The sequence below is a fragment of the Aedes aegypti genome, chromosome 1 (assembly GCF_002204515.2).
Source record: "Aedes aegypti strain LVP_AGWG chromosome 1, AaegL5.0 Primary Assembly, whole genome shotgun sequence".
Classification (NCBI taxonomy): Eukaryota; Metazoa; Arthropoda; class Insecta; order Diptera; family Culicidae; genus Aedes; species Aedes aegypti.
In genome coordinates, this window is record NC_035107.1 from 111,658,017 (window position 1) to 111,683,119 (window position 25,103).

General features: G+C 36.2%; 1 protein-coding gene across 1 annotated transcript in view; it reads left to right on the forward strand.

Annotated features, from left to right (window-relative positions):
- Positions 1-428: 428 nt before the first annotated feature.
- LOC5570704 (O-acyltransferase like protein) overlaps positions 429-25,103 on the forward strand; it is a 70,657-nt gene continuing 45,982 nt past the window's right edge. Inside the window, exons 1-2 of the mRNA XM_021845286.1 lie at positions 429-1,435; positions 22,433-22,579. Coding sequence (XP_021700978.1) covers positions 1,069-1,435; positions 22,433-22,579 — 514 coding nt within the window. The 5' untranslated portion in view covers positions 429-1,068. The remainder of the gene's footprint in view (positions 1,436-22,432; positions 22,580-25,103) is intronic.

A 25,103-nucleotide genomic window follows, 5' to 3' on the forward strand; every position in this document is an offset into this window, starting at 1 on the left:
AATTGAAAATGTGAAAATCAATTTTCTTTGTTGACATGTTTGTAACATTTTCCAAACCTGGCTAATGCAGACTAAAGCTTCAAGAACAATCCCATTTTTTCTCGGCAAATATTAAAAAATAGACTACCATTATATAATTCATGAATGAGCTCTAATTACAGATAAGCAAAACCAAATGCACCGCATATCAACATTCTCGTCATATCAGTCTTAAACATACCACCACACATATGAGTATAGATTCTAAATCTGTGATTTCATCCAGCTCGTGCCATTATTGTGACAATGAAAATCATGTTTCTGCCTAGAACAGCAGACTGCATCCACACTTCTACTAGAGCAACCTCAACCTACACCACCTACATGCTAGTTGCTTTGGAGCACCTCATCTAAACCAAGCTCTCCCCCGAGGGTTGTCAAGTCTGTAGAAATCATTCTTCACTCTGTATCAGCAATCAGCCGCTTGGCCAGGCGACATTGAGATACGGTTTTTCGCGCAATTTAAGCTGAGAAAAATAAACGCGAAATGCTGATCGCTATGCCACTGGCAGCATTGTGTATATCCCAATATGCTGTTACTTTATAGCGTGCAATACGGCGCAGAGTGTGCAGTGAATATCAACTAGATCCGATCCGATTTGATGCTAAGCTATGGTCTGTTGAGGCTAGTGGAGTTTGTTCCTTCTACAGGTGCAAAGTTATGTAGTCATTTGGACGGTATCACGACTCCGTCAGTCTTTATCGAACTTCTGAACGGATAACGCTCCTGCTCTAGGGAGTCTGGATCGCCCCCTGAAAACGATCGTCATCATACCAAAGTCAGTATCGCGAGTGTGTGGAAAAGGGTTAGCATAATGATCCCATAGTAACAGTGCCTTATTTTAAACGGAAAATTCAGTATTCAGAAGAATCAGCTGAATCAATCTAAAAAGTGCAGAAAACGTCAGTGAAGTGATCTCTAAAATGCGAAAATTACGACATTTGTGATAATTAATAGGGCAACGTGAAATACCCTTCGAGGAATAATATTCCCAATCAACAAGTGAGAGCTAAACGAAAAGTTAATAGATGGAAATAATCATGTACATCAATATTGTGATAAGTTTATTGGGGTTGACGGTGGCAGCCTCATCGGTGATAGCCAACGAAAAGCAACAGTGTAACCGATTAGTGGACCAAAGTTCTTTGGAATATCCTGGGCTGGAAAGCAAACAGCAGAAACAACAGAGCAATAGTGATTCGAGCATCAATGTGACTGATGAGGCAAAGTGGAATTCAATGATACTGGGTAGCAACAAAACGCTACCGAGGGGGAATTTAAGTGATGTTGATGAATTTATGCTGCATGGGATGCCGAGTAAATTTCCTAAAAGTGATCCCGAGATCATATTTATGGAAGACGAGGATAAATTGAAAATCGGTGCAGACGAAGCAGGTAAGTAATTCAGTTCACTGGATTTACCGGAAAATGCAACAATTGGGTTATTTTTGGAGGTTTTTAACTTCTTGGGCAAAACTTTGTTCTCCGCTCTACGCTTGGCTTAAGGTACCCCGGGGCAAGTGAGAGTTCGGGGTAAGTGGGACATTCCGTCATAGCTCGCTTAGGAAAAGTTTGTCTAGGGGATATTATTCTAGAAAGTTGAAGATACAATGATAAGGAAAGTATTTAGCACAAAAATTATTGTTATTTTTAATACCTTGTGCTCCATGTAACAGCACCATTTTCAACTTGCATGATAAATTGTGACACGTTTCACGTTCTGCATTGGCTTGCATAAAATAATTGTGTTATAAATCGAATTACCATCGATAAGCTACAACATTAAGTATTGTTACAAGCTGTTGTTGAATAGGACGAAAAAATGACTATTTTTTCTAAATATTCTTTTTTTCTATTATTATTTTTGAAATGTGAATTTAAAATTAATCAAAGACAGAGATTAAATTTAAAATACATCATAAGGACGACTACTTTACCATTTTTATTGAACTTTATTTGATCTTCGTCTTGGCATTAACATCCCCACTGGGACAGAGCCTGCTTCTCAGCTTAGTGTTCGTAAGAGCACTTCCACAGTTATTAACTGAGAGCTTTCTATGCCAAAGTTGCCATTTTCGCATTCGTATATCGTGTGGCAGGTACGATCATACTCTATGCCCAGGGAAGTTAAGGAAATTTCCATTACGAAAAGATCCTGGACCGACCGGGAATTGAACCCAGACACCTTCAGCATGGCTTTGCTTTGTAGCCGCGGACTCTAACCACTCGGCTAAGGAAGTGCAACTATTTAAGAGTATATGAGCTTTAATTTTATATATGAATTAAGAACGTGAACAATAAATAACCATGTAAGGATGTACTCCATATAAAAAACATATTTTTTCTATTTCAATTGTCTGGCTCATTATATAATAATTATTTCAGGTTCAATATTATGCTCGAGTAGAATATTCTTTGTTTAATTTGATTATTCATTAGCAAAACCCATCTAAACCACTTAAGCTGTAATACATGAAAATTTACGTTGTGCAAATGCATTCCTGTTTGACAACAATAAAAATGTGTTTGAAGTAGAATGGTTTCCAAAAATGTTATAAACTGAATCAATCAATATGATTCTAGTGGAAATCATTTCCACATTATGTAAACGTTTATTCTTTACTTGATATTTCTTCCAAATTTAGTAGTTCCATGCCATTAAGTGGTTTTCCGCCATGTTGTTGGATTTGCAAAATATTGACATCAGTGTTGTGAGCAATCACGGTGGTCGACACGTTTTCGCTGATATTCGGCAACTCTTCCCTTAAACATTCTCAACACGAGCTATCAAACAAATGTCAAAAAGAAAAATGTCAATTGAATGCCACTATCCACGATAGCTTCGCTAGGAAACGTTACGGTTTTGCTTGTTTCTGTTCTGCTTTCACTGTATGTGTATCACATTCGACATAACAGGCAAGATCAAACTATTCATGTTGTTTATAATCCGATGTCTGAAATCAATGCAAAACTGATGATTTTTGCAAATGTCATCGTGTCAGACGACATTCAATTGCCACTTTTTTGTGTTTGTCGACGTTCGTTCGGAAACTCGTGTTGTGTTGCTCGTTGCTGACCATGGCAACGAAACGAACGGCACGCAAAGTGTCGAATGTTTACAGCATTGATTGACATTTTTAAATTATATTGAACAATCGGTTTGAACTATCGTTTTTTTTGGTCCCACTTACCCCGGGGTACCTTATTTGATCTAAATTGATTTAGGGTTAATTGAAGCCATTTTGTGAATATTTGTGAAAATAAATTTAGTCAACCAGGCAGCCGTTCTAGTTGAAAATTTCATCCATTGGTTTCTCACTGGTAGTGACTAATTAAATTTTCTACACATTTTTTGTTGGTGTGCCTGCCCTTGGTAGGCTAGTGGCTACAAGGTAATAAAAAGACTGCTCTGTAAAGTAGATTGGAGTACCTTTTACCTTTTAATTCCGCCCTAATACTAACTGATGAGGGGTCCAAATGAGTTTAACTTTTCAAGAATAGAAGCTAAAAATGGTAAAAACTTTTTTCCAAAAGTCACTCAAACCTAAAAACTTTAATATATCTTCCAAAATGCTCAAAATAGAATTTTCGGATTTATTACTAGAATTAGTGTTATTTGTATCATCATTGTTATTTTTAGTGTATTCATTATCTTTCTTGAAACCAGGTATATTTTGAGAAGATTAAGTTTTACTTAAAGGGGGGAAATTAATATCGAAAGACGTTGATGGCTGTGAATCATGATTTTGATATGACTTGTGAATCCTTTTTCTTTTACTAGGAGGTTTATAAATGAAGTCATTTTCCTCATGATTTAGATCATTATCATCAATACTAGATAAAGGTACAAAAATATTAGGAGAACTAAAATTTTCAGAAGATTTAGTCATCTCTGAATATGATAATTTACTTTTATTTTTAATAGATTGATTAAATTTTTGTTGATAAGCAATGTGAACAGAACATTATTTTAATGAATTATGTTTTCCCCTGCAATAAAAACAAGCATCAGAAATTTTTTCACAATCTGAGGGTGAATGATTTTCATTACATTTTGAGCATTTAGGTTTGTTAGAGCAAAAGTTAGCTGTATGTCCAAAAACAAGGCATCGATTACAATGCATTATTTTTGGAAAATAAAGCCTCACATGGAATTTAACATTTTCAATTATAACATAATCTGGTAAAATTGACCCTTCAAATGTAATTTTAATACAATTAGAATGGGTATAAAAAGAATCCTTGTCAGTAAAAGTTAATTTGGATAACGATTACATTCTAGAATTTTAGCTGACGAAATTGATTTATTTTTAAAAGATCCTTAACCATGATTCAAAATATCTTCACAGTTTAGGTCTTCATCATAAATTACGCCGCTTATTTCACATGAATCTGATGGGGTATAAACTCTATATAAATTAAAAAATAATTTAGATTCAAATAAAGAGTTGGCATCTTTACGGGATCCAAATATAACCCTAAGTTTGTCAAGAGAAATTTTGTTAATTTCCTTGATAGACCTATAAGTTTTATAAATTTCTGAATAAATTAATAAAACATTAATTGGTTTATCCTTTTTACGGAAATAAACAATAAAAGGACCAAGAAATGTTGAAGGATATGTTTTAATTCGAACACGATTCTTGAGAACCGAATTTTCTGCAGATTTGTCTCCATCCCCGTCAGTCTCCATAATAGGAAAACGACGGTGGTGAAAATAAAGAACTATGTATAAGAATTGAATTACGATAGAGAAAACATTAACAAATAAAAAATATACTTAACGAACACCAATCCACTAGAATTAGATGGATAAGAGCAGCACCAGCAGGAAATCAATGTAGCAAGAAATATTCCACTTCTTTCTTCTCCTCCTGAGTCACCGGGAATCAAAATCGTCGGGTACCAAAATCGTCGGGCACCAGAATAGTCGGTCTATTGATTGTAACACCAGCTGCTACGGAAAACTTCTGTTTTGATGACTATTCTATCGATTCTTCCCTTCTTTCTCCAGATTAGCTCTCCTACACACGGAAATTACTGCTTCAAATTTCAAATCCAATTCTTCAATACTCAGAGATCACCTGAAAAACAGAAAAAAAATGACAAGCGCAGAAAAAATCCACCAACCCTTGTCAAAAAACAAAAAAAAAACTACGTCTTCTCATGCAGCAAAATCACCAAGAGACACAGTATAAAAACGAATTACATGGACACTTATTTGGAAAATATTAGCTGATATGATATATAAGCTTTCATATGGAGCGTTATTTTCTTGTTCAATGGGATGTTTTCTTCAACGGGTTAATATTGGAAACAAAAAGAAGTCGACCATTACGGTTAATTTTAAACTCGTTTCTCATATGAGGCCAAACGTGTCCATTAATGAACCTCCATTCCCATATTCTCTAAACAAGTAAAAATGCTTTTGGATGATGTGAAGGAACAACTTATCCCTACATTTATGATGAACAATTTTGCGAAACTTCACATAATGTCTGTTGTTATTTCTTTTGACAGAAAGACATCGAAAACAAGTGTATTACTCATTCAGATTATACCGTATATTTTTTTGTAAAACTTCATTTAAATCTCAAAACAGAAAGTTTGTTAAAAATTGCTGAAAAAATTTGAAATGTAGAACCAAAAAATAAAAAAAATATCGGAAATGGTTTAACCATAAATTGTTTCATCTTACAAGTAAGAAGCAGGCATGTTGATTTTCACAAATGATTAGTCTTGTACTCATACTGAATCAAGAAGAGCTCATGTCTGCCTAAGCGGCTGTCATATGGTTTATGTGAAAATGTTGATTTTGAATTATTTGTTGCTATTTTAAGTTAGTCTGTCATTTTTCTGATAAAAAATGGATCTCACGCTAGGTAATCTATTCTTAATGAGAACCTATCAAAATATTTAGAAATCGCAAATAACAATACCGTGCACTCCCGCTAATTTGAACGGTACCTCATGCAAACCATCGGGGTTCATTTTTAATTTGAACATCTAGTCACCCAAGGACCGTGGTTCTGGTTACCTCTTTCACTGTTTAATTTGATTCTGCGTTCCGTTCTACAGCGTTCCATATCACTTCACTCCATTCCATTAGCTATTTGACGTTTAACGTTTGAACAATTTTTAATCTGAACGATGTGCAAATTAGCGGAGTACAGATTAAAAAGTGTTCAGATTAGATGTGGTCATACCAACGGGTATGTATTATAACCATGTATTATCAATTTTTTTTACAGAGTTCGCCATCGTCTTCTGATAAACCAGCTAGCTCATGTAAGACCACTTACATGTCATTGTCTAACCTATAGAAATTTTGTATTACTGCTGAGAATTTAAAGACCAACCAGCCAATATAAACATAGCAGACACATCAATTTTCCGTAGTCGTATTCTCATTCAAAAAAGTTATTGGATTATATTGCTGATTGCTTTATCCAATGGAGCAAAAAAATAAAATCCTAAGCAAGCGTCTTCTTAAACCTATAATAAATATTATATAATGAACCAGATTTGCGAAATAGAAAAAAGTAGTATTTATATGGCGCACATCCTCACATGCTTGTTTAATGATCGTTAACATTCGAAATTCGTATACAAAATTAATGACAATATTCTTCTGAAATTGATTTGGCAAATTCAATGGTTGAAAAATTGGATTTAAAAAGATGTTGATATTTTGCTTATTGTACTTTTTGTGATTAAAAATGCAAAATTTTCAAACTTTATCAAAAACAAAAAAAAATCCAAGGGTGCTGCAAATCATTTGAAAACGGCCTCTTTCTACACATTTCTTGCACTTCAAGACCCGTGTAGACACATCCCTGATCCATCCCAAAATTTTATTTTGTCGAACAGTGTATTTTTTTGATTCTCTATTGAGATTTTACTCAGAGGGTTCGAATACATTAAAAACAGTTAACAGAATGCAGCCTAATGGCCTAATTCCAAAGGAATGATTATTCATTTCTCATTTAACAAAGTTGTTTTATGTACACCTAATTTACGCAGTATTTTTGACTGTAGATTCAATTCACTCAATTTTTTCTTACAAATTTTGGAAGTTGGGTTTAGACGATTGAATGGAAATTATGTATTGGAATGATATGTTTCACGGAAAAAATCTTATTTGTTTTCAACTTATTTTTGGCAGTTCAAACATAAGTAACCAATGGAATATGATAACACATTATTGTTCATACCTGCTAGAAACTTCAGAATACTGTGAAATATAGTCTTCAGATTTTCTAGCGTGATCTAAGGACTGTTCATTTTATGAAGTGGGCACCTTGTACATGCTATATCTTCTTAATTTATTATTGAAATTGAAATCGGTTTTCTGTACATCGTTCAATTTATATTCTACAATGTTGTGATTATTAAAAAGCCATCGAAATAAATGAATTTCACACTAATAAGGAACTATGTTTAGAACGGTCGATTTTTGAAGGTTATCAAAATCAATGATTATTAGAAATCGGTTGAAAATTCGACAATCTATATTTTTTATTTTCAAAAACCGCTTGTCCTTCCAAAGCATTATCAATCAGAAGCCTGCTTAAAAATATCAAGTTATTTTTTGAGATACAGTTTTCCAGATATCATAAAATCATTTTTCATTGATTTTTTTTAAGAAAAAAATATTTTAAATTTAAATGGAACTGATATAAGAAAAAGTATGAGGTTTAAAGTACGTCGTGATGAAAGTTCTAATAAAGTATTATTGAAAAATAACCTACGCCTTTATAGAGTTGCTTATTTAGCCTCCACGTCATATTTTAAGCAAAATGGACAAACAATTGTTTTATTTTCAGAAGAACTATCAAAGCAGAATGACATTCATCACAACAGGGAACACTGCTTTGATGAAATCGAATTTATTTTCCATGTACTACATTATTCCATTTATATTCATTATGTGTTATTCTGAGATGACCTATCAAAATATTCAGAGAAAAACGCTTACAATTTGCTGTAGATCGATAAATATGCGTTTATAATTTTAAAAGTATGGGATTTTTTTAATAAAACGAGCATGAAGAGTCAGAATCGTACCTAAGAATGCAATTAAAACTTAAGATAAAGCTCTCTTCTGTAAAAATATAGTTTCTTTAGTAATCTAAACCAAATTTGAACACGCTTTTTACTTTTCTATTTTGCTGGGAGTGAAAGGATGGTGTAACAGCAAATTAGGCAATAAAGAATAAACTACTAAAGTGACCTAGTGTCAGAGAACGGTAGAATATTATTGATTTTTTTGAAACTCTACCTTCAGTAGAACAGTAAAGGATACCAACATACAATTTGTGCATTATAATGAGGATTTTTGTTATGCAAAAAATAATGCTTAACTTTGACGAACATTCAGTTCTTTAATCAAAACCATTTTATAAGTTTTTATATTTTCATAACATTGTAGAATAATAGTTTAACGATGCATAGAAAACCGATTACGATTTTATCAATAAATAACAAAGATATAGCATAAACAACGTGTCCACTTTATAAAATGAACTGTCCTTACTTCAATAAATTCAAAAATATGATAGCTCCTGGCGATGATGGAATTTTCTACATCCTCATCAAGAAACTTCCAGAAAGTAGCTTATTATTTTTAGTTGATATATTCAACAAATGTTTTCAGTTAGCATATTTTCCTGACAAATGGAAAAATCATAAGGTTGTTCCAATTTTAAAACCAGACAAAAATCCTGCAGAAGCTTCTAGCTATCGTCCAATCAGATTGCTTTCCTCCAACAGTAAACTTTTTGAAAAGGTCATTTTGAACAGAATGATGGCCCACATCAAGGAAAATTCAATTTTTGCCAATTCAGGTTAATTATCAGAATCTGTTGCATACTCCTTTGAGGGCGAGCGACGGAATCCAGATCGGTTGTATCCGGTTCGCGTTTTGCTGAAGAAGAAGCGAAAGCAGGGTGTGCGAGTGAAGGAAAAAACGACGCGTCAGAAGTGTGTGATCCGTTGAATCTGTTGCATGCTCCTTTGTGGGCGAGCGACGGAATTCGGATCGTGTCCGGATCGCATAGTAACCGCACTATCGGTATCGATCATCCGTGTATGTGTTCACGTATTCATTTAAAATTATAGTTTTATCGTTTACCAAAACGCTTTTTTTCCCATATCCAAACTCCCAGTGTTTTCTTGTGGAAGCGCAGAGGACTCCTCGGCTTCCATAAAGCAAGTAACACGTCAACATTTCCCTCCCAATCCTAAATTGACCTGCATTCGGACGCAGCCGGCGCCGGTATTGTTTGTTATAATAACGAGAGCACCAGTACTTACACATTGCAACACTGCAATATTTGAGCTTCTATGTTATACGAAAGTTGATTGGTTTATGTATCGCTCCGGAAATTATAGTGTTATTCCGTTATTAAATCGTATTTAATCGAATCCCTTCTGTGCCAACCGTTGAATTACCCGTCTGTGAACATTAATTCCGTGGAAGATCCGGTTTAGTTGGTGATAAGATTGAGAAATCACTTTTAATATTCTGTGAAACAGTGGTACACTTCTCTCGCGCGATCTTGTTGTTTGTGTTCTTACTATACTTTTCAAGCAACCGTACTTTCGTTTTGCTGTTTGCCTACCTGTACGCTCAGTGCACTTTCTCGACCACCGTACTTTCAAATTAGAGCATCTCCACCTTACCATGTCATCGTCCGCTGCTTGTGATCATTGCACAATGGTCGGAAAAAAATGAAGTTTGGCCAAAACTAGTTTTATCGCCTCAATCGATGAAATATGTATTCTGAATATGTTATTTGGCGTTTTTATTGTTTTAGAAGGGGTTATTCACATATTACGTAACTTATTTTTTTAAAGTTTTTTTTTATTAAAATGCAATCAAATTTGACTGAAAGCACCAAATTTGTTTGTATTTTAACAAGTTTGATCATAATATGTATGAAGAGTGGTTAAATATATTTTATTCCAACTTTGTATGAAAAATATTGTCAAAATGTATGAAAATATTGAATTATTCAAATAGCTCTAACTTGCAAATCAGCAAATTTCTGCAAAAAATTTAAACGTTTTTTGTAAGATCTAAGGATGTATTTTAAAGTGCAATATTCGAAATGGCGGCGACATGACGCGACAAGAGTTGTTTTTCATATTCAAAATCATCAAAATTACTAAAGTGTAATATTGAATAGTATTAAAGCTTCAACCAAATATTTGTTTCCATCCTCATGCTCGATTAAAGTGTTGAACCATAAGCTTTCAGATAGTGCATAACTTTGGGAAAATATTGCATTCCTTAAATGTGAATTTTGTACCTTATTTTATTGTTACATTTTTCAATTTTTTGACTTCAGTCAGTTTGACGTCATAGAGGTCAAAGAAATTTAAGTTTTAGTTCAATTTCAATTAATAATCATAATAATATAATACATGAGGTATATTTTAAAATGATAGAAACTATTAAAATCTCAAAAAAGTGTTTTGGTAGTTTTGGCCGCTCCTTTATATGGAGCCCGACCATTGTGCATTGCGCAAAGCCTATCAAATGCGAAGAGGATTGCGTAACTTGTATGGCTTTTTGCGAGAGGATGGTTCATCTCAAATGCACGGTCGCAAAACTCAACAAGGCGTTTGTGAGAATCGTTCATGAAAATCCGAACCTAATGTGGATGTGCGATGAGTGCGCCAAATTAATGAAATTTGCTAGGTTCAAATCGACGGTTTCTTCATTTGGTGAAGCTATTAACGCTATCACCGAAAAACAAGAATCTGTGCATGCTGAGATCAAGAAAGAACTAGCCAAACAAGGACAGCAAATCGCGCAGCTATCCATGCGCATCACCCCGTTAACTCCAATTCTTTCCCAAGAACCTGGTACTTCCTCACGACAACCGCCCTTGAAAAGACGCCGTGATGACGGTTCGGTTTCCAACAAACCTCTCGTCGGGGGCACTAAAATAGTGGCTGATGCAAACGTGCTTACCGTGCCTGAGCATATCGAGCTTTTCTGGGTGTATCTCTCTCGTATTCACCCTAGTGTTAAACCGGATGCGGTTGAACAACTGGTTAAGGATTGCTTGCATTGCGAAGGAATCATCAAAGCGATTCCGCTTGTTAAGTGGGGAATCGATGCCAATCGCCTGAACTTCATCTCTTTCAAAGTCGGCATTGACCCTAGCCTTCGCGAAGCTGCGCTCAATGCGGACACATGGCCGAAAGGAATACTGTTTCGCGAGTTTGAAGACAGCACATCAAAAAACTTGTGGCTGCCACGCCAAAACACGCCTGCTATCCTGATTTCCCCAGATCCAGCCAGCTCGCCATTTTCAACTCCGGTATCCGGTATTGTACCGAGCTGTTAACACCTGAATGCTATAAACCAGAACGCACTGCCTGTCGCATTATGGGAGCCCTCGAACCTCTCGACACAGTCGCGCAAGCTGCTTCCCGCCATCTCAGCCGTTCTGGTCCTGTTGTCGAGTATGGTAACAGGGTCTCCCAACCCTCTTACACAGGCAAGTATTCATCGTTTAGTAGCTCTTCTCCACTTGATCAGCTTTCACGTTCTAGCGCTGTGGATCACTCTGCCACCACGAGTAATCGCTTGTATAGTCAAATCGCTGCGACCATGGCCTCCTCATATCTGGAGTCCGCCGACACTTATCTCATTTCCATCGACGGCCCTTCAATAGAAGCTCACTGCGCAACCCAGCTATTTTCACAACCAGGACGCACTGTATACAGCTTTTTGGAAGCCCCTGATTCCTCTAGCGAAGTCGCGCCATCTCCCGCCATCGCTCAGCACAGTCGTCCTGGTCCTTTCGCTAGATGCGGATCAGGGGTCTTCCATCGCGCACTCACAGGCAAGTACAATCAAGCCTCTGTTCCTTCGTCGCCTGATGCGCCCTCAATTTTTAGTGTCAATGACGATATTTCAATTTCACCTGCTGCTGGACAACCAGAACGCATCGTAGAAAGCTTCATGGAATCCCTCAATCCCTCCGCTACAGTCCTGCCTTTTTCTGTCCAAGTTCATCACAGTCGTTCTGGTCCTGTAGTCGGTAACGGAGAGAGGGTATTCCAACAACCCGACTCTGGCGAGTATTCACCTGTTTCAACATGCACTCATTCGACACCTGACACACTATTGCATTCCAGAATAAGCGAACCTTCGGCAGCGACTTCGAAACTTGACATCGTTCTGTACTATCAAAATGTCGGCGGCATGAATACAAGTATCGACGATTATCGCTTAGCCGTCTCGGATGCCTGCTACGATATTTTCGTCTTAACCGAGACTTGGCTTGACTCTAAAACGCTTTCTAATCAGGTATTCGGATCCGGTTACGAGGTATTTCGCTGCGATCGGAATCCAAACAATAGCTGCAAACGCACCGGAGGCGGTGTTCTTGTGGCGGTTCGCTGTGGACTGAGAGTGAAAGCTCTTGACAACGGCCTGTGGAGGTGCTTGGAACAAGTCTGGGTATCTATCCAGCTCGACGGTCGTACATTGTTTTTGTGCGCCTTGTACATTGCACCCGATCGGGTGCGCGACGTCGAACTTATTAATGCTCACTGTCAATCTGTGTTCTCTATGATGGAGTCAGCATCCCCGACGGACGAAATAATCATTGTCGGTGACTTCAATCTTGCTGGTGTTTCGTGGAAACCGTCTCACAGCGGTTTCCTCTATCCGGACCCCGAGTGCTGGTCGTTCCATGCCTGTGCGATTAATCTGTTGGATAGCTACAGTGCCGCCACATTGACTCAAATCAATCACGTTGTCAATGAAAATAACCGTAGTCTGGATCTATGTTTCGTGAATTTCCAAGAAAAAGCACCAATAATTTCCGAGACTCCGTGCTCCTTAGTAAAAGATGTCGCTCATCATCCTGCGTTGATGATATCTATTGAAGGCTACCAGACATCCGAATTCGACGATCGCCCCGCCTCTGTTTCGTACAACTTTGTGAAAGCCGATCATCGTAGCATTGCAGATGTCCTGTCAAGTATCGATTGGGCAACTATTCTTGACCCCCGCGATGTTGAAGTCGCTGCAACTACTTTTTCAAATGTTCTCTCATATGTCATCGACAGGCATGTACCAAAGCGCATACATCTTCAAGACGCACATCCTCCCTGGCAAACAAAAGAGCTTCGCCAACTTAATTCGCAGAAGAGAGCCGCTTTAAGGAAACTAACAAAGCATCGAACGCTGCCTCTAAGGGACGATTATGTGAGGATCAATAACGAATATAAAAGATTAATAAGCGGTTTCTTCACCACCGCTTAAGCATTAAACCTGGTTTAATCGCATGGGTAAACGTGGTTTACGGCTTAAGCGAAGGTGAAGAAATCGGCCCTAAGTCGCTTATGTTACTCTCAACACCAGCGAGATATAGAGCTTAAACTTAAAAATAAGCCCAAATCCTTCTGGAAATTTGTAAATGAACAACGTAAGGAATCTGGCCTTCCGTCTTCTATGGAGCTGAACGGAGAAGTCGCATCGGCCACGCAAGAAATCTGTCAGCTGTTCGCTGAAAAATTTGCCAGCGTTTTCAACGATGAGTTTTCAACTTTTCGAGCTTGTCGTTATGGAACCTTTGCTCTCACACTGTCAGCAGTATCTCAGCCCCGACCAGCATGGTTTCACTGCGGGCCGGTCAACTACCACTAATTTACTGTGCCTCACATCCTACATCACTAATAGCATGACGGAACGTGCGCAGACGGATGTCATATACACCGATCTCTGCTGCATTCGACAAGCTGGACCACGCTATCGCGATCGCAAAACTCAACAGACTTGGTGTTAGCGGCAATTTGTTATGTTGGTTCCGGACGTACCTCACCGGTCGTCAATTATTGGTTTCAATTGGCGATTTCAAATCTAGTAGCTCTTCTGCTTCTTCTGGCATCCCACAAGGTAGCCATTTGGGTCCGTTGATCTTTCTGTTGTATTTCAACGATGTTCATCTGCTTATCAAAGGTCCTCGTTTGTCTTACGCCGACGACCCAAAAATGTTCCTACAGATCCGCTCTACAACCGTCTGCCACTTTTTGCAACAACAGATTGACGCTTTCGCTAACTGGTGCTCTCTTAATAGGATGATAGTTAACCCAGTCAAATGTTCACTTATAACGTTCTCACGACTGAAGCAGCCGACCCTATTCGCCTACAGTCTGTATGGGACAATTATCGAACGCGTTAACCACGTGAAAGATCTTGGGGTCATCATAGACTCACAATTGTCTTTCAGGCAGCATGTGTCGTACACCGTAGACAAGGCGTCCAGAACCCTTGGATTTATCTTCAGGATCGCCAAAAACTTCACGGACATCTACTGCCTAAAGTCGCTTTATTGCTCCCTCGTTCGTTCCACTCTGGAATATTGTTCTGCAGTCTGGTGTCCTGCATACAACAACGGCGCCGAGCGAATCGAGTCGGTTCAACGCCGCTTTCTACGTTTTGCGCTTCGCAAACTACCGTGGACGAATCCGTTCCCCCTACCTAGTTACGAGAGCAGATGCCAACTAATAGATCTCGAGCTACTCCGCACGCGAAGAGACACAATCAGAGCTTTGACGATCGCCGATACGCTTCAGGGACGAATAGACTGCGCATCAATCCTCGAACAAATCGACTTGAATGCTCGACCACGACTGCTCCGCAATAGTTCGCTCCTACGGCTTCCTCTCCGACGAACGAACTACAGTACTAACGGTGCACAGTGGTCCAGATAGCAAGTTTACGCGGACATGAACTTTTCGACGTCATTTTGTGGTTTTAGAGTATAGGTTGCTTCCCAGAAGTGTCTCGAAATTAGTTGTACTACAATTCGTACGAAAGGGATTTTTTTTCTGCACTGATCGCAATAGTGTCCTATACGACAACTTTTTTATGTTAATAGATAGCAAGTTGGTATATTCAGCAAAGTTGTAGCATATTTTATTACAAAAAACTTTGTAGAACAAATGTTTTCTCTATCACTTATACTTTCCGACATAATTGACTTTTTATATAAAAAAAAAATGAAGAAAATCATTTTTTCACTCATAAGTCATTTTTTACAAATTTTAGCAGCCTACTATGTTCTACAAAGTTTTTGGTACTATTATATTCTACAAGTTTGGTGAATATACCACAGTTGTGTTTCTTCTGGTTTTCTTATTGTAGGAGATATTAATTTAAAATCATGCCGTATTACAGGCCAAATAACTCGCACTTGAAAATGAACCTACCTGTCACACCGTGGCTCTACATCCCTTAAAGAGTATTTGAGTGAAATTTGGTAAATATATTATGTTTATATATATTTTAAAGACTATTTTCAATGACGAGTGATTTGCAATTAAAACACATTAATTAGTTATCTTTTTTATAAAACACACAAAAGTCATGGTCGCCGCGATTCAACATGAAATAATCAACACCTGTTTGGATTTTGTAGAGTGTACTATATTTGTTAAAAAGCATAATTTTCAAAACTTTTTCAATAATTCTTGCTCCTCTTCGTGCAATTCCGAATGCTTCTGTGCGATTCTACGATTTGTCAGTGAGATCACTGGATCTAATGTGAGTACCAAACGCAATTGTATTTTTTTGACATGGTTACTATGACTGTTTTCAATATGACTTCAATAACTGTAATAATTACTGCTATACATAAATCAAAGACTCAAGATAAACAAATTGAATGCCTCTCAACTCTTGCAACATATTACCATTTATGACTTTTAATATGGCATGATTTTAAATTAAAATCTTCTTTGGGACGTTACGCCAGGAAGAAGAAGAAGAAGACAATAATAAATCGAGAGGAAATACAACTGTGGTATATTCACCAAAGTTGTAGAATATAGCAGTACCAAAAACTTTGTACAACATAGTAGGCTGTTAAAATTTGTAAATAAATAACTTATGAGTGAAAAAATGATTTTCTTCATTTTTTTCATATAAAAAGTCAATTATCTCAGAAAATATAAGAGATAGAGAAAAAATTTGTCCTACAAAGTTTTTTGTATTAAAATATGCTACAACTTTGCTGAACATACCAACTTGCTATCTATCAACATAAAAAAGTTTGCGTATAGGACACTATTGCGATCAGTGCAGAAAAAAAATCCCTTTCGTACGAATTGTAGTACAACTAATTTCGAGACCCTTCTGGGAAGCAACCTATACTCTAAAACCACAAAATGACGTCGAAAAGTTCATGTCCGCCTAAACTTGCTATCTGGACCATTGTGCGGTGGGATCAACGGATTACTGAAACTTTTCAACCGAGTCGCATCAATCTTCGACTTTCATCTCACTCGTGAGTTCTTACGTCGAAGATTTTCATCCTTTTTTGCAGGACGATACAACTTACAACGACTTTGAATGTGCTTTAGATTAAGTTTTAGCTCTTGACTTCCATATGTGTTATTTGTAGTTTTGACCTTTCTTGTCTCGATTTGTATGTTTTTAACTACCAACATCATTGGGGCCTCACTTTGCCTGTTGATGTAACAAACAAATAAATAAATAAATTGAGGATGCTACTGATCCTGAGAAGCGTCTGTTGGTTCCCTGTGTAAGTACAGCTGTTCTGGAAATAACGGAGTTGCAACTGCGGGCGGTCAATCATGCTCATGCTCATGCTCAAGCTTTTGATATTCAAACAAATTTTCAGGACAGCCATGTTTTATGCTGTACCAATATGGACTTGTTTTATTGAACTTGAAGCATACATTACATTACAAACTTATACTATATCTATAATGGTCCAAACTTCGAATTTCTTCATTTGTTTCAAATACATATTGTACATATTTTGAGATTTGTTTCATTGCTTCTATTCTCTCTGCCCTATTGAGAAAAACTAATGAAGGATAACAACATATTTCATGATTTTTGTTTCGAAATTTTTGTCTATTGATTCTTCGCAATTTTGCTAACGTGTACTGCCATAATGGTCTGATTTTTGAACATTCAAAAAATTTGTGTACTTAAGTCTCATTTACAACATTACAAGCTAGACAATACGGAGATGAGACTCTTTTTAGCCGATAAAGTAATTCTCTCGTAGCTATCTTTTCGTGGACAAAAAGATACCAGACTGACTTTTGGCCAGAGCTTAGGTTTCTGTCATTGATATTCTTGAAAATATTTAACCAACATTGATTTGGATGCTCTCGAATTACCTTAGCTATTGGAAGAAAATCAAATATTTTCTTATAAATTTCAGACGACATTAAAGAATTTCGATCGTCAGATCGTATTCTCCGAAGTTCTAAAATTGTCTTATTAAGATATGAGAAGATAGTAGGGATTTCATTCATTGGAGTGTCGTTGATGAAGCTATTCAAATTGCTGTCCCTGGTAAAATGTATTTTATTAATGAACAGTGATCTGCATTTCAACTCAGGATGGTGAAGATTCATTCCACGGTTAATCTTTGTTAGCGTTATTTCATTAAAAGCAACAATTATTGGATGTGCTTGCCATATATACTGATGAATCAATTGTATTATTCTTTTGCACGTATTTGCCTGCATTGGAATAATTGATCCAATATACCAGATTTTAGAAAGAGCAAACATATTTAGGAATAATGTTTTCTGGAATAAATTCAATTGTCTAGTTTTATTCAGCCATAGAAATCGAGAAAATTTGGTTGAGACTATTTTCCAATTTTGTTCGATTATCATATCAGGGATGGTACACAAATTATGTCACGCTAAATTTCGCCTTTTCAGACCCCCTCCCCCCCCCCCTTTGTCACGTTTTTTGTATGAGTCCTCCAAAAATTTTGTAGGGCTTGTCACGTTTGGCTGGACCCCCTCCCCCCCCCTTGGAGCGTGACGTAATTTGTGCATGACCCCTTAATTGAATCATAAAAGAGTACTCCAAGAATTTTCAATTCTTCGGAAATATTTAACCATGTTGGAATAGCTTCATTTGTGTTTTCACCTATTTTAATCGCTTTCGTTTTTGCTAAATTCAGCTCGGCACCAGACGTTAAAGAAAACTTCTCAAATACTTTTTTTTATTAAGCTTATTTTGTTGTAATCTTCTACAATCACGGATACATCGTCAGCATAAGCAGTTACGAGGTCATAATTCCCGTTACAAATTCGTTGCAAATTTAGCAGCAATGGTTCTAAATACAAAACAAACAGGTGCATACTTATTGGATCACCCTGTTTTACAGAGCATCCTAATTTTATGTCTTCTGTAAATTTACCATTAATCGAAATTTTAGAATATGATATTGAAAAAATTTTCTTCATTAAATCAAAAAATCTACGATTAATATTCATGTGTTCCAGAGTATTGAACAGAAATCCATGATTTACCCGGTCGAAAGCGTGTTTCATATCAAAAGAAATGAGTAAACCTTTTTTCCGTTTATATTTAAACATCGGTATTCTGTCTCTGATTGACAAAACTGCCTGAAATATGTTGTGCTTTGGATTTGAACTTTTCTGGCATGATGTTAGCAAGAAAGGCATTAGTTCATTTAGTCTGTTTTTCAAAATTCTTGACAAAATAATCGAAATTAGCTAACGTAATTGGTCTAATCGATACTAGTGCATCAGATTTATTCTTTTTAGTCAAAACTACATAACTTTTTACAAAATCTGGATTGATAATACCTTAAATTGCATCATTCAGTACGTAAGTAATTTCTACACCAATAATTGGCCAACATCTCATGTAAAACTCTTTGATTAATCCGTCTAGCCCTGGAGATTTCTTGGAAGCACTCGAGCAAATTGCCTTATGCACTTCATCAATCGTAATTCTGTTCATTAGATTTTCGTTAATGTTGCAATTCTCTGGAATTATTTTATTTGGCAAAAAGTTTTCATCATATTCTCGATCATTATCTCGGAATAGCTCTGTAAAATGTGTTTTGATTGTCAACTCCACTTGCTGTGGGTCTTCAATAGTCAAATCGTTAACAATTAATTTATCAAATCTCGATTTTTTCCGCTTTTCAAACTTTTGTCCGATGTGAAAAATACTTATCTCTTCCCCTTGCACAAATGTTTCATTTGATTTTTTGTAAAAGTAAGAAAATTTTCTTTGTAGAGTCAGCATTTTGGCTTTTATTTTATTGATATTTTGAACGTGATTTTTGTCGCTTCTGAAAGAATCATAACATCTTTTTAAGCAAAAGTAATAATATTCCATCGTATCATGAAATAACTTTGGATTTAGTTTGGATAACATTTTAGAATAGTTTGGATTTCCATTTTAGAAACGATGTAAGTTTTGTTTTTGTGAAAGAAGTCCACCAATCCATCCACGAATTGTAGTATCTTCTTCTACTACTCCAATAAACCCATTTTGATTGCAGTTCAGCTAATACATCTGCATCTAAAACTTCAGGCCTAAATGCCCATAATCTTCTACCACTTGCTTGGCTACATTTCACAAGCTTCAAAATTAGCTCTTGTAATACCAGGAAAAAAGCTCTGCAGAGAATTCAAAATAAAATTTTGAAAATGATTCTGAAGCTTCCTCCCTGGTATAGTACCAATGAGTTACATAGAATATCCCATGTTGAAACAGTGGAACAAATGTCAAATAAAATAATTAATTATTCCAGGCATAAATCGTTACAATCTTCTATTGCCACGATTAATGCGTTATATGTTTAGGTTAAGTTAGGTTAAGTATATTTGAAGCGTTTTTTTTTCTCTTATAAGCAGGTGAAATCAACTCACCTGTAAAAAATCTGAACTGCTACGGCAAATGAAATGTAATATGTTGTTAAGAAAATGTTAATGAAATCTTAAATTTGTTTTACCAAATTAGGATGATAGTGTTGTCAAATAACACAGAACACCTAGACATAAGAAATGAATGTAATGTTTGAAATGATACTAATAAAGAAATAAAAAAAATTGTCCCTACTTCGTTTGCTTATATGGATAGTTATTGACATTCGCAATATTAAAGAGCTATCTATACACAATTGTTTACGCTAGGAGATCGTAAGGCCTATAGGCCAAATATATACATATATATATATATATATATATATATATATATATATATATATATATATATATATATATATATATATATATATATATATATATATATATATATATATATATATATATATATATATATATATATATATATATATATATATATATATATATATATATATATATATATATATATATTTACTGTACACCGTTTATTTGCATGAATGGGGGTCCTTAATAACGAAAAGTTTTTGAAAACTAGATCACTCATCACATCACTCATTAACGTTCTCACTGAGACAGAACCTGCTTCTCAGATTAATGTTCTTATGAGCACTTCCACAGTTATTAACTGAGAAATTTCTTTGCCAAAGTTGCCATTTTTACATTCGTATATCGTATGGCAGGTACAATGATTCTCTATGCTCAGGGAAGTCAAGAAAATTTCCATTACGAAAAGATCCTGGACCGACCGGGAACCGAACCCAGACACCTTCAGCATGGTTTTGCTTTGTAGCCGTGAACTCTAACCACTCGGCTAAGGAAGGCCCCCAGGAAATGTTGACGTGTTGCTTGCTTTATGGAAGCCGAGGAGTCCTCTGCACATCATTATTTGAACCACAGTTTTTCTTATAAACCTAAAAGGACAATTTAAGCGATTAATTGCATTCCATAAATTTACCGTAAGAATTTCATACACCCGCAATCGAAATATGTACACCAGCAAATACATATTAGCACGGTTATACCGTGAACCTCCGAGCGATTGCACATTTATTTCACTTTTTACGTAGGGGTTTATACACTTTTCAGTTTAGAAGAAATTAGGTTATCACGGGCTAACCAGGATTTCAAACGAACTAGTGACAGCTTTCGAGCCCGACTCTTTTTAAATTGTATTTTTTTATTGACGAACAATGATGAACCATAATAATCTTGTCTCAATTGGATATATCAAAATGTTTTTGTTGTGTAACAAAACGAGAAGTTAATACAAAATTTTCGTTTTGATTCTAATCGCTTCAGAATTAAACTGTATTGTAAAATTCTTCACAATTCTTTTGTTCATCGTAGAAATTTTGATTAGCCTCTAAATTTGATTAAATTAGCGTATATTTTATTCGAGTTGGTGTCAATTGACTTTTAAAAATATGTACTACTACAGTGCGGAACACGCTTTTGTCTCTAGCACCAAAATACCACTCTTTACTCAATTAGGGGTGCTGAATTCATTGCCGTTTTCAGAAATATTTTAATACGTCTAGTTTTTGGGATATTGACGGTTAAAAAAGCCAAAATTGACTATTGCAGCCAACTTGCATACAAGTTTGACAGCTTGTATGGCAATTTAATTGCTTAATTTGCCACATAATTCAAGCTTTATGTGTAAAACAATACTTATCAACAAACTTCATATTTTTTTCGATATTAAATGAAATGAAATTTCAACTAAATTATATATAAATTAAAAGTTCAAATGGCAAGATTTACCGATAATGATGAGAAAATATACAAACATTAAGTTAACAAATATAACAAATTTTCATGGGAACGGGCCTGGTGTAGTGGTTAGAACACACGCCTCTCACGCCGAGGACCTGGGATCGAATCCCATCCCACGCTATGTCTGAACCAGACGATTATGAAAATCGAATGTATTTTTTTTTGCTAGAGTTTAGTATTTGGGTTATATTTTCATAATCAGAAAGTTTTAAAATATTTCATCGGTGAAATTTTGATTTTTTCCACTTTTTAGCCATTTTTCATACAAATTTTCATAAATGAAATTTCTGTATACACTTATTGACTTCATTTTCAAAACTTCACTTATCATCTTGTCACAATTGCTCGAACTTCCTCCGGTGAACCTTACCATAAAATCGTTTCATGTGGTAGAGCAATAACGTCATCAGTTACGCAAACCATTATGCATTAAAATGCATCGCAGCAACTCCATAAATCATAAGACTGAATGCAAAACTACAGTCGATGAATTAATATGCCACCTCCAACAATTTCGATGCTGCGACCGACGACCCTATCATTCAGAAACTTATTTCACTTTTAGATTTTAAATTCACTTAGCGTTCCAACTGTACACAACGAGTAATCAATCAGCGGTCGAGTTTAAGTATAACCATTGTTTTATAGCGCAAACCAAAATTATGTAGCATACAGTCATGAATTGCGGTACAAATAATTCGTTGCACAGAAAAAATGACCTTGACCTACTTCTTCTTCTTCTTCTTAACTCTGGTCGCGACTGACAAACTGTCTGTCGCGCTGTGAAGGGCTAGTGTCATTGACTATATGCCCCCCTCTTGACCTACTTAAAAAGCGCACTTTAAACTAACCTACGATAGAACCCATAGTTGACATATCTAGTTTGCCCTCTTCTATTTCCAGATTTCGTTGCTGCGTTTGGGAAAAAGTATTTCTCCATTTCCGCACCTTTTAATCCGGCCTACAGCACGAAGGTGTCACCAGAATGCAAACGAGCAGCCAAACGATACCTCACCTCGCTTCGGGCTATGGACATGTGGGCCCTCAGGAGTAAGTATTAATTTGTATAATGAGCATAATGAGATACTTACATATAAGCCAATTATAGTTGTTAGACCGTTGCACAGTGGAGAGGAGATATCATTTAGAAATGTATATTTTCATTTTGCATAAGTTTCATGCGTTTTTTAAATAACTAATGCCATGATTATTTAAACAAAAAGCGTTCATGCGAATTTCCCATCATAAATCATGTTGTATTTTCGGCACTTTAGTTCATTTCATTGAAAGGAATTTTCCTAAAACCTATTGGGCTTAAACTTTCCATCAGTTTTCTTTGCATAAAAGCGCATCTAGCTGTAAAAAAACTTTGACGAAAAAACAGAACTGCCAATTTTCAAAAATGCCAAAGATTCCCTATGAAGTTATGCTCACACAATACAATTTTAAAATTGACGGTCAAACCTCCATGCCATACACTGTCGAATGCTTTTTCTATGTCTAATAGAGCAAGATCAGTTGATTAGCCTTTAGATTTGTTGGAATGAATCAAAATTATTCCACATCAAAGTTGTTGAGTAATCGAATGTCCATGTCGGAATCTGAACAACCAACATTTGCAAAATCTGAATTTTTGTATTTGAACATAATCACTTTTTCACAAAGTACGCTGATTGAAGAAAGTGAGCTGGTTGAAAAAAATAGAAATTCTGATTTTTGTCCAGTTTTAAAATTGGTTCAACCTTGACATTTTTCCATTTTTCAGAAAAATATGCAAACTTAAATTTGTTAAATATGTCAACCGGGAATGGTCAGCTACTTTCTGGAAGTTTCTTGATAAGGATGTAAAAATTCCATCATCGCCAGTAGCTTTCATATTTTCGATGTTTTTTATCACTTTTCAAAATCAGTCTCAAGAATTGTCAAAATCGTTTGAATTTGCCGTAGGAAATCAAGCAGCTTGATTTTCAATTGGAAAAATGAGTCCTGCAAGGAACATACTTTTTTTCCTTCTGTCAACGCCAAAATCGACAAATTCAAAAAAATAATTAGATAATTTACTACTTGGGAGACTGTCCTGGTGTTGTAGCTAGAACTCACGCCTCTCAGGCTAAAGACCTGGGATCGAATCCAACGTGTTCAAACCAACGGGGAACCTGGTATACCATTCAATACCGATAGAGTTTGTATTCTTTGACAGATACGCGTATTTCAACCTCAACAGTAAGGCCGTCTTATTTAAAACTAAAAAAAAAAATCATCTTTTCCGGTAAATTAAATTGAAGATAAATCGCACTCACGCTTTAAATCTTCAAGAGTACAAATCAAAAGAACCAAAAGGCCGTTCAAGCTGAAAACTTGAACGATTTGTCAGTCACTGGTGGTGATCAATCGATCAAGTTTTCAATTCGAACCGCTGGCGCTGTCTTGTTTATCAGGTTTGTGCTCTTGAAGATTTAATACACGGCTTCGATTCATCGTTATGTTAACCATACCAGGGTTACAAGGCAACGTTCTTCTATTTTTCCTCCACCCTTACTAGTGGAGGACATTTAACAATTAACTTCAGAACAACTTTCCTAGCATGATTGAATACCGCGCAGTGGTCGCCTACTTTCTACCCTAGCGCGATGGAACGATGATCTCCTGCATAGAAACGATAAAGTTCATCGCTTATCGCCCATAGATGTCTTTCAGCATTTAACTTGTGCTAGCTGCAGGTTTGTCGGTTTTGAAGGAGCAGCTTGGTCCAACAATAGCTTAAGGTGAAACATCTCAGAATCTAAAGATGGCCGGCACAATGGCCGACTTGTGCCCCTACTCACGTTTTCAAAGGCACTAAACTGGAGAAATAGTTGGCAAACGTTTCTGATCTTCTTATTTTAAGCTTTCTGCTAATGCACAAAGCAAAAATAAAAAGTGCACTGTTGTTGGATGCTTTCATCGCGAGATTTGTGCCTTTGAAGTTTTAGTGCAATCTTAGAAGTTGATTCCAAACTGTTTCACCTTAAGATCTGATTTGTATGTATACAAATGACCAAACAGTTTGTTTTTTTACCAAAAAAAAAACTGGAACCAGACTCTGGAGAAGATAACTCAAGCAATGTGGGGATGCCGCACCACCGACGATCCCCTAGTACATGTTCTACGTGTAGTGTACCTTGGCTCACGTTTTTCTCCTCGGAACCAGCTTATGGTATTACTTTAGGAAGTGGCCAGTGTACGTGGCACTGTAACACATATGTAGCAGAAGTAGCCTCGACAGCAACTGGGAAACAGCCTCGGCAGGGTATAACTCTTCTTCAAAACTGCTCCGGGAACGATTTCATCTTCTTTTTTGTAAAGTATATGGTCAGCGTTAAGTCAGAGGAGACCAAGTACAAAACATGGGAAAATTGGATTATTCTCTCATTAGATGCTAAATTACCTTACCTCCGTTTCACTTTGACCTGATTTGATGAATGCCGTAATTTTCGAGAGATATGTAACAAATTTACTTTCGATGATCAATAAAAATCGATAAAAGTGTGCAGTCAGAGTGGACCAAGTGCTTATTACCATAATAGCGAAAATG